The sequence below is a fragment of the Pectinophora gossypiella genome, chromosome 5 (assembly GCF_024362695.1).
Source record: "Pectinophora gossypiella chromosome 5, ilPecGoss1.1, whole genome shotgun sequence".
NCBI classification, from domain to species: domain Eukaryota; kingdom Metazoa; phylum Arthropoda; class Insecta; order Lepidoptera; family Gelechiidae; genus Pectinophora; species Pectinophora gossypiella.
This window is the reverse complement of record NC_065408.1, coordinates 6,710,046-6,725,142: the sequence shown is the minus strand read 5'-3', so window position 1 is coordinate 6,725,142 and position 15,097 is coordinate 6,710,046. Positions and strand designations below refer to the sequence as shown.

The following is a 15,097-nucleotide window of genomic DNA, read 5'->3' as shown; positions in this document are numbered from 1 at the left end:
CCGGCCAGGTGGGATTATGTTCTGTATTGGGGAATATGGATTGTGGGTCTGCTAGTAACGGGAGTATAATATACAATGCCACATCTTCAACACACAAATTCTACAGGTTGCCAAATCCATCTGAGAAGGTCTTGAATTCTAGAACTTGTGTTTTCCATTAGCACCTAGATCTAAATATTATTTGTGAAAAGTATTTTAGGTATATATACGATTATCAAAGACTTGTCTCTTGTTTTTTAAAAGCATTAATAGAACAGGCTAAGCAAACAACGATAGAAGAATGAAAGAGAGAAATGCAAAAAATCTAGCAAATGAAGGTAAAAAAATGAACAACTCGGAAAAATCTCGGCTAAAGTTGCCGGTCGATAAAACAGGCTTTAATATTCAGCTAAATAAGGAACGCATTAAACGTTTTCGCCATGAAAATGATATAGCAAGTAGACATCTGGTGATTCTATTCATCTGGCTAACGAGTAGCGACGTCGCGGACAAAAAACGACCAAATATTAGTGCGGTGCGAGGTGAAATACCGGGCATTATCTCCGGTACATTGTACCGCAACCTGCGCCGCAATAAGCAAGCGACGGTTAATGGCCGCCCGTCCGTCATCTTCTGTTTGCCGGAGCGACGGACGATTTATCGACATCGATAAGTATTGCAAAAAGGAGGTAGTAGCTATTCTGACGGACATACATAGACAAAAGTAATGCCCTTATTATGCGTGCACTAGCTACCTGAACCATATTATTATTAGCCTATATGATCCCACTGCTGAGCAAAGGCCTCCCCCATATTCTTCCAAGTATCCCGGTCCTGTGCGAGCTCCATCCAGTCTTTTCGATAACCGTCGAGATCATCGCGCCATCGTTTCCGGGGTCTACCACGTCTACGGTGTCCGTCCTGTGGCACCCAGTGCGTGACGATCTTTGCCCATCGTTCCGGATGCATGCGGCACACGTGTCCAGCCCAGTCCCACTTTAGCCTGGCGGTCTTCCTGCCAACATCAGCTATACCGGTTTTCGAGCGCAGCACAGTGTTTTTAACTCGATCAATTCGTTTTACACCTAGTATGCTGCGCTCCATTGCTCTTTGACAAACCCCGACCTTGGCCTTTTGAGCCTCAGTAAGCGACCACGTTTGGGCACCGTAAGTAAGGATTGGCAGGATGCACACGTCGATAAGTTTGCGTTTCAGTGAACCATATAATAAAATAATAATACTACGAATAGCATGGACACTCTCCGCCCCGCGCATCGTATCGGTACCGAGCTAGATGTACCTCACCCCCGCTAGTTCTGACTTTAGCCTAAATGGTCGTAAGCCGTTATGAGCCGTGGTAGCCCAGTTAGTAGAACGCTTGCATCTCACTTTGAGATCGCAGGCTCGAATCCAGCACAGGCTTAAACCAGTGATTGTCGAATTTGTTTTCGTATTCATGTATTGATCATAAATGATTATCACGTGCTCAGCGGTGAAGGAAAACATCGTGAGGAAACCCACATTCCCGAGAAATGAATTTTACCTGCCTACGACCTACTGCGACCTAACCTGTATTGGGCTGGTTTTCCCTTCGCGGGTTGGAACGTGAGACAAGAAGTCGCTTCTGTAAAAAACAGGAGCTGTCAAGTCTTCAGGTTATGTAAGCAGACGTCTTCAGGCTACGTATTCGAAATACGAGATAATGCTAGGGGGATGATGGTCGTAAGCCGTGAAGTAAGAAGTGAGGGAGCGCGCGGACTATCTGCCTCGCTTGAACGTACACGGCACAAGGTAGGAACGAGATTTTTGTGTGGGGTGTCTGTGTTATACCTGAAGACAGCCACACTTAATATTCGTGTCCTAAGATAAATGAGCTACAAGTTGACAAAGCCACAAGCCTCTTCAATACACCTTGCAGCCATTTTTATTATTTGACACACATAACACAATCTCACGATTATAATATTCCCAATTGAGCTAGTTAAAGGTACATTCATTGCAAGATCAATGCATCCAATGAATGGTGGTAATTAGTTGTAAGTAAAATAAAAGATTTTACAATACCCATACTCGTAATATTGGAGAAACCATAATTATTATTAGGTTACACTGATGCTACAAGTTCTATTAAAGGATAATTATTAATATCAGTGGAACGTGGTTGAAACGTATCAGTTCCAAAAACATCAAACAACAAATTTTATGAAATAAACTTATGGACAGGCCATTTCGTAAGAGATAAAATATTCAATGCAAAATTATCGATGTTACATTACCAACACTACAAGAAAAGGTTAAAGGAACGGTTATGGGCTCTCTTTCTTATATTTGTAAAGCTCTTGGCCCTGCAGATGCTTCTGGATGTCCCTCAAGTTTGTAAATTTTCGAAAGCCCCCTTTTTAGTAAGTGTTTTAATAATGGACGCGAAAGTCAAACGTTCTTCAATTAACAATAGTTTGATGACATCAAAAAGAAGGGTTTGATGTTCAAGTAGCTTAATGTTGCAGAGATATATCTCTCTCTTTATTTAAGAGCTGCGCTCTTGTCGGTGGAGTAATCGCCTTCATTACTCCATATATAGGGCGTGTAGAACGGTGGTTGCCTCAATCGCCTTCCGTTCTGCAGCACATCGACCAATTTCTCAATTGGTGATGTTCTAGCTAGAGCCCTACCAGAATCCATTTCCTCGGCCTCCAACCAGTACTGATACCGCTGCTGCCCGGCATCAGGGGTGCGCTGTTAAAGTAGCGGCGCCTACTCGCTACGTCACAAGATCATTATAGAACCTAACACAGAGATATATATACGTATATAGATTATGTAATGCGGAGACGTATTCTACCTGAGGGCATAGAATAAAGAAAAATACGTATAGAATGGTGATTCTCCGCCCCGTACCAATTCACATCGGGCGCTGACCGCTGGCCATATGCCGCTAAGGAGTAAAGGGAAGAGCGCGGCCTATCTCGCTCGGCGACACATGGTAATAAATAAAAATGGTTTAGGGCATGAAGGAAACGATTATTATTTCTTTAACTTTGTTTATAATCTTCTAGTCTGCGATTGTTGAAGTTAAGCAACTTTCGCAAAGGCCGGTCATAGGAAGGGTGACCACAAAAAAAAAGTTTTTATCTCGAGCTCCTCCGTGCTTCGGAAGGCACGTTAAGCCGTTGGTTCAGGCTGCATTAGCAGTTGGTGGTTTAAGGCCCGATCTCCCTATCCATCCATAGGGAAGGCCCGTGACCCAGCAGTGGGGACGTTAATGGGCTGGTGATGATGATAATCTTCTACGTTTCCTCTTTAAAACAACCGTCCGCCATTTCCCTATCATTCCGCAATTCTCTCCTCTCTCTCGCTCACTCGTCGCTCTGTCTTTCACACACCTTGTCCCTTTATAATAAACGTTTCTTTCTTTCTAATAATAAGATTTTAGTATGGAGTGTCCGAGTGTGCTCAGGATGAAAATGATCATCACGTGTGTCTATGGTCGGACGCAAATCCATCTACAATACCAGATGCTATTCAAATACAGCAGAGCTTGTCAATCAAACGTTGCAGGGATTCGAACATGATATTCAAGATATCTGATCCTCGTTGCTCGAAGCATAGTTACTATACGGGCAAGAACAACCAGCAAGGTATCGTATTCATATGCTGGAAAAGCGATACTTTATGTAACTCAAAGTCCGGGTTCTGTTATGCTGTCGAGTGCACAATGGTGCACGTATAATGGACGCCAATCGCCGTCAAACGAAGTTCTCAAATAAAATCGACTGTTGCTGGCAGATAGTCGTGTTGTTAGGGACGATTAAAAATCGAAACAAAAGAAAAAATCGATATCTGAACTAAGTATTGCGAAAACTTAAGTGGACAGGCTAAGAGTACCTTTTCTCAATATGTACTGTTTGGTGAAATATTTGTATATTTGTAATTGCCAATTTGAGTGGTTTACAGGAATCAATAATGAGTGATTTTTCATGGAAATAATTACGATAAGCATGTGGGACGACGTTGTCCGGTTTGGTTCCAAGAACAAATAATTTAATGAATTCCGTTCTAAAAAAGCGACTAATAAGCGATAAATGAAAGGTACTCTTTTATTTATTTATTTTTTATTATAAACAATCAAATCAAAATCAAATCAAATATACTTTATTGCACAGAACTAAATTTAAACAATCAGACATAACACGCCTTATTGCTCTAGAGCAATTTCTTCCAGGCAATCACCAAAAGGAAATAAACATTTACAAACAATGGTAAGTATTAACTCAAAATAATGAGCTAAATCACCCCCTCAGTACTCGTTACGATGTCACCTACACCCCGTACAAGTACGTACAGGTAGCCATACAAGTACGTATGAGTGTTAGTGACAATCATAATCATACCTCATAGTTTTCGTCACGATATAATTAACACTGTATAATAATATTATGTACTTCTGATATCCCCTCAATAGTTAAAGAGGCTATGGTGCTTATTCCACCATGGTGCTCCACTGCTAGTTAATTAATTAACTAAATATTCGCATAACCTACTAGTTCGGCAGCATTATGCGTAATTAACGCTGCAACTGAAAGCAACACGGATCTGTTACTGACGTCACGTTGAAATTCAGATATCACCGGTACAAACAGGTTCTAAGAGGACTGGATAGAACATGGTAAAGCAAGGAACTGTCTTGTCATGTCGACGAGATTAGCTTTCGGCGGTCTATGCCCAGATTTCAGACAGCAAATAGCTCTCCTTACCTATGTTTGTATTAGGCAGATACTTATTTTGTGCATTATCTGCCTTTTTAGCAAGAACATATTTTATGCTGAAAAAGGAAATATGATGTTTCTTTTTCGTTTTACTTGAACTTCTTGAATAAGTAATGTATAGTCCCATATTATTATATATAAGAAGCAAGAAGTATGTAGTCGTTACATGAGCTACGTCAGAGGCCTATGGCGGTTCAGTTGTACCTAACCCTGACACCAGGGTTGACGAGGTCGATCAATGACTCACAAGTTTTAGACTAGAATATAAATAGTTTATTATAAAAGGGCGCCACACACAAAAAAAGACAACATCATATCAAATTTCCACTAAACAATTACAAAAAAGAAAGACGATTTTTTTCGAAATAATCATAAGGTGGACGTCGGTGGAATAAACCACGACGCTGATATTATGTGGACTTAGTTGGGTGAGGCACGAACATCGTGTTCCATAAATATGTAGTTTTATATACCTAATATTAACATAACATAAACAACATATATTCGTCCCACTGCTGGGCAAGCCTCCCCTCAATCAACCGGAGGACGTATGGAGCATGTGCTCCATTACGGGTTGGTGGAGATGTTTTGGGCAAGTATACCCGGCACCAACGGCTTAACGTGGCTTCGGAAGCACGTTATCATCTTAGTTTTTCTGACAATCATGTCATTCAGCCTGCAGTGTTCTTATCAAGCTTTGTTATTATAAAGGATAGCCTTGCGAAGTTATTTCAACAATGGCCCCATCGGTGATCGAACCCGGAGATTATACAGGGTGTTAGTGACGTCGTAATGAATACTGAGGGGGATGATGTAGATCATGATTCTCAGAGTTAATATCAAGTGGAATTTTCTATTTAAAGCAAATAAACTATTTTGATTTTCCGTCAGAAAAGTATAGAACTTTTACATGAAGAATTAAGAATAAACTCAATGTTCTAGTAACATATCTTGTTTTTCTTGTTCACTTGATTGTGCATGCTGTGACTACTTGTAATTGAGCTAGCTCTTAATCTTTTTTTTATTGTCTGTAACTTTGCATGTGCAGAGTGTAGCTTGTAAGTTGTCCATAATAAATAAATAAAATAAATAAAATAAATAAATAAAAAAAAATTTTCTATTTTTAAATAATTATATTATGTTACTTTATAAGAATTTCTTGACATAATAGTCTTATTAAGGACAAGCTCTACCCACTTTAGACACCTGAGACGTCTCAAGTACCTACCAATAATAAACATCATCATTACTTGACAAATAATATTTGTCCATCTTAAATTGCCTTGAAATGCCGTGTGTGCCGAAAGAAAACCGATAAAGCTAACAACTTATCCTTAAACAAAGGGATCGTTCTCGTTACCTTTAATCCCGTTCTGTTTGTGGCCGTTCCGTCTTATTTGTACCACGTACAACAACTTTATTTTTCCATGCCTATACGTGGACAAAGTTTTCTAATAAAAAGGCCCTCCCAATAGGCAAGTTGCTCGTCGTTCGCTTATTGCCTATAGGTGACAATTGATGACGGTTGCTCTTTAACTGACTTCGCAACTTTTTTATGTTTAGTACCAGTAGGGTACGGATATTGTTTTTCTAGAAATAATGAACACTATACATGAGAAAAGTTCCTCCGTTCGTTTCTGTATTTGCAATACTTTCGCGAATGGTTCGGCGAATTTTCTACACTTCATTTTTAACGAACTGTCCTATATTGTATTGTCTGCAATAAAGATTTTTTGTTTAGTTCATTGAAAATTTTGTATTGTAGTAACTTAGCAGTCCTATAAAATTTTACGTAAACTCACCCTACCATATCGTACATCCAAAATCCAAACTGCGTAAGTAATAAACTGTATAAAACAGCAACGTTCCGTGAAAAACAAAGCAGCAATAGACTGATAGTGTTTACGGTGCTCGTTAAAAGAGAGGGGTAACACTGCGAATTAATTTTTAACACCGCAAACCCTATAATTGGGGGATCGCGTGTCTATAGTGGTTCACGCACAATTTGGACGTACTTAAAGTGGCACAAAGGGTCGTATCTCCTGAATATTATGGTTTCGACCTCGAATAATTTTAAGGTATTGTTTGTAAGCAGATAGGTAAAAATATTGCTGTCTGTTAACATAAAATATAAAAATGATGTTGCAATAACTTGAGTAATAAGGTTAACATATTAATAATATTGCAGTAAAAAATAATTGCTAAATATGATTTTGCTGGTAGCGATTTATTTAATAAAAAATCTACTAAATCTGACATAGCTAGTACTTTACTAAACTTCAAATTCAAATTATAATTTGATTAATTTATAATATCAATTGATTATATTATAAATATTAGAAATTGATTTCCCAAAAATAACATTTCTGTACTTACATCCTTTTATCCCGGGGTTATACTTATTTGGTTTACCACTTGGAATGTTCCGGATGGGTACAAAAATAATTAACGAAACGCAGCATAAAAATGTCGGTGGTGATTAAAACGCTCGTTTACCGCGTTCCGTGCGCTCGAACGGACCTTATTATATTTATCAATTTGCCGAATAAAACTGTTTCCTTTATTTTCCATGCTGTAAATTTATTAAGACTGGTTTGCGATGTTTATTGTTTTGTTTCAGCGTGAATTTTAATAGTATTCTTATGGAGACATACTCTAAAGTGCCTTTTTGGTGGTGTTTCTAATAAAAAGTAACTGTAATAAATAATGTCTGCAGTAAATCATCATCATCATCATCAGCCGTATGACGCCCACTGCTGGGCATAGGCCTCCCCCAAGGATCTCCACGACGATCGGTCCTGCGCTGCCCGCATCCAGCGGCAGTAAATCATTCGGATTTAATTTAATATTATCTGTGCCTTTGAGATTGAGATTTGAGATTTGTTTCAGACTACTTATATATCGATTTGTCAGTTTTGTCGTTGAAACAATTTTTTTAGATGTAAATTACGTTTATAGTTATTTTACGCGTGTGGGACTGAATCCCACAAAATTAATTGTCGTGGCAAAAGTTATAAGTGAATATCTTGTTTCTCACATAATGGTTGACCACAGTTTAGATAATCGTATTAGACATATCCTACTAACCTAACTGTAGTACAACGTTTCCTCGTATTCCACTAAAATACAAGAACATACTTAGTTATAAAGAGACTTAACTAGGTATATGGCAAATGACAGCCTATTACACACACATACACACACACACATGCACACACACACACACACATACACACACACACACATACACACACACACACATACACACACACACACATACACACACACACATACACACACACACACAAATCTTCTTTGAAATCCAGATGCAGCAAAGATAACCCTCAAGTTACATTTGTCGTAGATGTCAAAATTAATTGTTTTCGTTGTCTAAAACAAGGGGTTATCGTGACAAAAAGTGGTTGTCGGTGCGCGGGCGCCGGATACGGTGGCGGCAAGACTTCCGCTTCCGGTGGTAATCGGCGCGGACGGCTGGCTTCCGGGTCGAGGCAAAGTCGACTTAATCCCGCAGTTATTAAGCTCACTGGAAAGATTTCCCAACCGCGATAAAACAGTTAAACTCGTTTATTTGTCTGCGTTTTGTTTCCATTCAAAATATTGTGTTCTAAAGTTAGGGCGTTTTTCGAGTCTGATCCTGTTGAAATAATAAATAGAGTTAGTACGTTTTGTTGGTATTGATCTTATATATTTGCAAAGAGCTGCAACTTATCTGTCGTTTTGGGACACAAAAATAAAATACAGTAATTTTGCGTTTTTTATTAGGTAGCACATAGATACATTCATGTTTAAATCATAAATGATAATAACGTGCTCAGCGGTGAAACAAAACATCGAGAGGAAACCCACACTCCCTAGAAATGAATTTTCGGAGGTATGTGACCTAACCTGTATTGGGCTGGTTTTCCCTTCGCGAGTTGGAAGGTCAGACAGGCATTCGCTTCTGTAAAAAACCGGACCTGTCAAATTTTCAGATTAGGTAAGCAGACCTTGTGAAAAACGGGGCTAGGGTGATTATGATGATTAGGTAGAAAATAATATTACTTCTTGATTTATCCGGTGTTTTTATTTTTCTTTCATCTAAAGTCACATCAAAATCAATCAACCAATCAGTAATCTACACACGAAATTAAAACCGAAACTTCTGGAGAAACACTCACCTAAGGTCTTACTCAGTACCTTTTGACTCCCCTTTTTTCATCTACATCTTTAAAACTTGAAATGGTTTACCTTACAACCAAAGCCTCTTGAGATTTTTTGGGGTACGGCTGAAAATTGCTCCTAAACCAATAAATAGTCTTAAGATACCTTCCAACCGTTACCTGACTTATCCTGAGAAGGATTTTCTTTATAAGTATGTATACTAATGTCCAAGTGTTGTGATGGTGCCTATTGCTTTCCGAGTGGTCAGGAAGCCTGAAAAACAAACAAAAATAAAGTTAAAATTAATAGGAGTAAGGGTGTTAATTTATTATAATGAGTGTGTGTAATGAGTTTTTTACCTACTTTATAAGAAAACAGTCAAGTGTCAAGACAAGCATCGATATTTTAATTAAAAGTTGACAAACGGATTACGTGCTGTCAAACGAGTAGTTTTTTTTATGTCACTTATTGAAGACTATAGAGAACCGGAGAGTAAATATGATTGGCCACATGATACGACACGATTTATTTATAACAAACATCATAAAAGGAAAAAATTAAGGGAAGAGAGGAAGGGGTAGACTAGGAAAACATTTATGAAACAAATAAAAGAGAAGGTGCAGGTCGTGTCGTATCAGGAGGTGAAGGTTTTGGCGGGAAGAAGAGAGGAATGGCGATTACTCCACCGACAAGAGCGCAGCTCTTAAATAAAGAGAGATAGAGAGAGAGAGAGAGAGAGACAGAGGGAAAGAGAGACTTATTGCAGATTTGTCGCAAATATAAACTACTTGGCCGGAACTAACAAGGAGAGATACTTATAGGTACCTCTTGATGCGGGACTGCTAACCCGTCTACGTCGCAATTATCATAATATAAATCTTAAGACGCCAATACTAAGGATCATTATCGCCACACACCGCATCTGACACCAACAAAATGTATTCAGTTCGAAGGTTATGTAGCATTCATACAACTGCATAAATTTTGTTGGTGGCGCAACTGTGGCTGTTTACCTACTCCTACTACCATGGTATCTGAGTGAGATAGCGCCTAAGGGTGAATGCAAACTGTATTCTTATTACGACCTTCATTGACTCTTCAAAACTACGATTTAAAAGAAAATATTCAAAACTTCTGAAGCACACGTAACATCAGAATTCAATTCCATCAGCGCTAGACATTTTCATTGCACATCTCTGAGTTTCACGTATGTTTAATTTATTCCATTACCAACAGTCGGGGTATCCTCGGACAATTTAAACACAGACAGGTGCATACTCGAGCTTCTTTAACATAGGTACCTACGTTTATATTTACCATTTTTTACATAGTCTGTTGACCTAGGAATGAAAAAAAACAAATGCATTCATTCTGCGAACTTCGTCACGATGAGTTCGATATCCGAACAAATGACGATTTGAATACTTAAATGTACTTTACAAATTGTCAAATCTTGTACATGAGACTTTTAATAATGAAGTCGTAAAAAAGGGTTACGGGCGAGTTTACTCTATAATTTTGTGGAAATAAATATTTTTGTTATAAAAATATGGTTGAGTGCATGCCATAAAGTATATTTTAAAGGGGAAATCATCCAGTTTTAAATAAATAAAAGAAAACAATACGATAGATAATCATTTGCGTAGAGCAGAGTACTTTTCCAAATATCTGGTCCATTCGAGTCGACTTTTCATCCTCCAGTGTATTTGGAAGTAATTTTTAAAACTTAACAAGTAACTAAGATACTTTATAAAAGTAATAAGCTTCCCTAGAACTAAAATAAGCAGAAGCTGTGTTTCTAAGACTTTATTTGCCTAGAGACTAGCACAGAAGAGCCTAGGGTATATTAAATTTTAGAGTTATGCAAAGCTGAAAGTTCAGCTTCTCAACAATGTAGGCAGTCAGAAAACATTCACGTACCTTCAGATTTCCCTTATTAAATATCCAAACTTCAAGAGATGACAATAATAATAACAAAAAGAAGTTGCGCGATCGCACGTGACACACCGTACAAAAATCTTATTCTTACCGTGTGTCTCTTAACGCGTAAGTGCGAGCCAGACACACAGTTCGTTCTGTCTCTCTCTACTCCTTAGTGGCATTCGGCTATTTAGGACTAAAATAAGACCCAAAGGGAGTGAGGTTTGCGCTCGATATGTTTTGGTGCGGGGCGGATAGTTACCGTTTTATACGGAGTATTATTTATTTTTTTATTCTATGGAAATAGTGAAGTCTGGGACCTGGTTCCTAGGTAACTGAAACTCAACTATTGATTACCTGTCATTCGATTCCCTTTCTCTATCATTTTCAATTAGAGTGACAATGACAGAGTGACCTACAAGAAATTAATCTTTGCAGCATTAGTTTTTAATCGGAATGTGTTTTACACGGTTTTCCACTTCTCTTTGATTTGTGGTTGCCCAGGGTAATTTGATACCTACTGTAGCTTTGTTAGAATTTTGAATGTTACCAAGGAAAGACTAGGTATACTCATCATCAGCCGTACGACGCTCACTGCTGGGCATAGGCCTCCCCCAAGGATATAGGTATATTCATCAAAATTGGCTCAGCTCTAACCCTTCAAAACAGTTGATATTCTTCTTTAAATTCAACACTTTTCTTATTTTATATTTCTTATGTATTTACATAACACTTGTCATAAAAAAGCGCAATTAAAAAAGGTAATTAACCGCAAACTATTATACCGTTTTTAGGATAACAATATTAAGTTTAGCTAAGTGTAGTCTTCTAATGTCTTGTATCCCTGCCCATCCATACCATAATGTAAGTATGTCTGACTGCATTTAAATTTCACCCACATCTTCATCCATGCCGCAACCGAAAATAATATCGATAAAAATACCTTTCTACAGTTAAAAATATTTTATCTCTGTCAAATAAAACCCCGGTCGTCTCATAGTACCTTGTCAGGAAGTGTTGTATTACAAAGTATTGGCTCATAAAACTCCGACGGAAATTGAGAATTGAGTGTATGTTTGATGTGTTCCCCCACAGTTGCATATGTAACGATTCTCCTCATATTAATGAGGTGACGTCGGATTATAACGCGGATGATGTTTCCTTTTGTATGTGTTAATGTGTACGGAACCTCAATATTATATTTAATGCCGGGGAAGATAAGCAGCATGATACATTTTCTTTTGTTCCAAATCATGTTATTTATATACTCTGTTATTTATTAAGGTGAAGCGTATATGATACACGTATATATAGTATATTGAGGAGCTCGGTGGCGCAGCGGTAAACGCGCTCGGTCTGCGATTGTTGAAGTTAGCAACTTTCGCAAAGGCCGGTCATAGGATGGGTGACCACAAAAAAAAGTTTTCATCTCAAGCTCCTCCGTGCTTCGGAAGACACGTTAAGCTGTTGGTCCCGGGTGCATTAGCAGTCGTTAATAACCATCAATCCGCACTGGGCCCGCGTGATGGTTTAAGGCTCGATCTCCCTATCCATCCATAGGGAAGGCCCGTGCCCCAGCAGTGGGGACGTTAATGGGCTGATGATGAGTATATGATACACAATAGCTTCAGCTACCTAAAAATCGTTAAATGTACCCCGAAAAATTCTTCCAGAAATTGCAAAAACTGCTTATAAAAGGGCTGGCTACGGTTAAAAAGAGTGTAAACGCAAAGATGAGATAAAACACTTATATCGAAGGTAAACGCCGATCCAATTAGTTTAAATTGCAACTGGCAAGTAACAACTTCTTCCCGAGGGAATCTAATAAAAAATCACTAGGTGATTCGATTACATCTAAAAATACTTCGCGGAGTTGTTTGTATAACGCTGTACAAATTTTCCGTCGAAGCTTAACTTCTTTAAAGGAATATCGGATCAAACGTTGGTGTAAACTAATTTCGTAGAGCAAACTGGAAACTCTGTTAAAAAAGATAAAAAGTGCGCCAATACCCTCGGCCAACTAAATTGGTTGCGATTACACTGTCGATTTAACCTACGCCGCTTCGACTTAAACGGCACGCTGCATATACAGCTTTTAGATTTTAGGTCGCCTGATTCCTGAGCTCCTGACCTTAAAGAACTGTGAAAAATTGTCATTTAAAATCCAGGCCAGATGTTTTTACTAGAAAAAATAATTTAGCTAGTTGGTTACACTTTGTAGCGTCACATTTTCCAGTCAAGTAGTTAATGCCAGCGGCAAAAACAGTACAGTCCCTATTAGTCACTCTAAATAAGTCGCGTCAAAAAAGACGTAGCGTCATATGATCAGGGTTACTATATTAGTAGTCCACACTTCTCCACCAACTCCACAGGCAAGAACGTCATATTCTATTTCAGTTTAAAATTTCATTAAAAAAAATTTAAGTTTTGCTTTTAAGGTACTATATACCTACAATAAACAACAGATTGAGTCAGATTATCTATAATACTGAAAAGAAAATTAATAATCTCTTTTTAACCGATTGATGTCTGTCCCACACTCCCTTAAGTTAAATTCAAAAATTAACAAATTACATTATTTTCAGGACCAGTTTTTATCCTGAACTGCGTGCGAAGACATAGACTTTAGAACATAGTGTTTAACTCTAAGTGCCTATACATTTGCTGTAAAACGGATTGCCTTCTACATTGGCGACGTTGGTGATTCGTGAAATGGTCAAGGTAATCAAATAGCTGTATGAATAAATATTCTAATTACTCACTCTCCCCATTTATGCCACGCTAACCTTTTCGTGTGGGGCTTTTGTAAATACATTTCTAAATCACTCACTCACTGCGAAAAATCAAAACGGCTAACGCAGTCTGTTTTAGAATTACAAATTAGACTTGTATGGCACGTTTTTATTCATAGCTCACAAGGGTCGGTTTGCACAAGCGTGTAGCGACAGCTAGCGGTAGAGTTTGGAACTATTCGCGTTTAATTCTATTCTTTTCACTGTACTTCGAAAATACTAGAAAGAAAATATGATGTTTAGGGCGCATTATTAAGTAAAAATTTAAAGTTCTTTATGAGATAGGTATGCGAAAAGAAACTTTTTTTAAACACTATAAAAACACTAATAGCGCGCTTGTGTAAACCTAAACATTTTCACATTGTAACGTTTCGTATTGTGTCCTGTCTGTCTGTGGATTAACTATGTTTTTCGGTCGTTTTACATTTTTGTGTTTTTCTTTTTCAGTAGTACTGGTTGGTATAACTGTTGTGACTGACATTTATTTATAGTACCTATGAAAATATTTTAATTATCGTCACTAAGTGAAGATGATGATATAAATATTTTAGTGTGTTAAATATCTATGTTTTTATGAAAATTGCATCTTTGCAGTTACAGGTATGCCTATTTGTTTTTAATTTAGTTTCTTTACTATTGGATGCTGTTAGGTGTGCTCTGGTTTTACCTTTGGACTTTCGGAGTAGAAAGTCAGATGACAGTCACTTCTGTAATAAACAGGTTTCTGCCAGCTTCTTTAGAGCGAATTATCGGACTTCGTAAAATACGATTAGTACAGTTAGTTAGCACATGTAAAGAAATGCATGTAAGTCTGCCCAATATATCGGATTTAAATGAAAATTTTGTGGTGAATATTGTTATCCGCTGTTATATTAATGCCCTCACGTGAAAGCTCATTACAAATGGAATTGGTCAACATGTGGTCTGTGTGTCTTGTTTTAATCCCTCTGCGTTTGATATGTTTCATTTAAATGCGGTTGTTTGTAAATCATTTTACAAATTTGTGTACAACTGTATTATTTTCAGCTTTGAGATGAATATAATCCAATAATCAATTTAATTTTGGCTAATGATAATGTGTCCGTAGGTAAATGCGTTAGGCGGTTTGAGAATTAATATACCTTTAAGCAGGTTTTATATTCCTCCTGAGATTTTTTTGAACAGTAACGCAACATGAATTTTGACAAAATAATGTGTCCCAGGCTTTATTTGCCTTATAAGTTTATAAATGTTAAATAATCTGTCAATATCATAGATCAACACGGACCTCCGCGGACCGTGTCAATACACTTACATAATTATATTTTTATATGACTAGACTATACCGATATATTAAAATGAAACTCCATAGTTTAGTCAGTATCTGATTATTACAATAATATGGTACCGATACCAAAAACCTATGTTTTTTTTTAAGAATTAAGTTTATTAAGTTAGGTGTACCTACAAATTTTCCAAGATCTTTTTAAAAACCTGCTG

The 15,097-nt window shown here is 37.6% G+C and overlaps 1 protein-coding gene across 5 annotated transcripts in view; it reads left to right on the top strand.

Annotated features, from left to right (window-relative positions):
- LOC126366829 (polypyrimidine tract-binding protein 2) overlaps window positions 1-15,097 on the top strand; it is a 496,400-nt gene that overhangs the window by 233,335 nt on the left and 247,968 nt on the right. For 2 of the 5 annotated variants that reach the window (XM_050010132.1, XM_050010131.1), the window contains exon 3: window positions 13,412-13,547. The exons of the other annotated variants lie outside the window; for them this stretch is intronic. In XM_050010132.1, coding sequence (XP_049866089.1) covers window positions 13,539-13,547 — 9 coding nt within the window. In that variant the 5' untranslated portion in view covers window positions 13,412-13,538. The remainder of the gene's footprint in view (window positions 1-13,411; window positions 13,548-15,097) is intronic. 5 annotated transcript variants of the gene reach the window in all.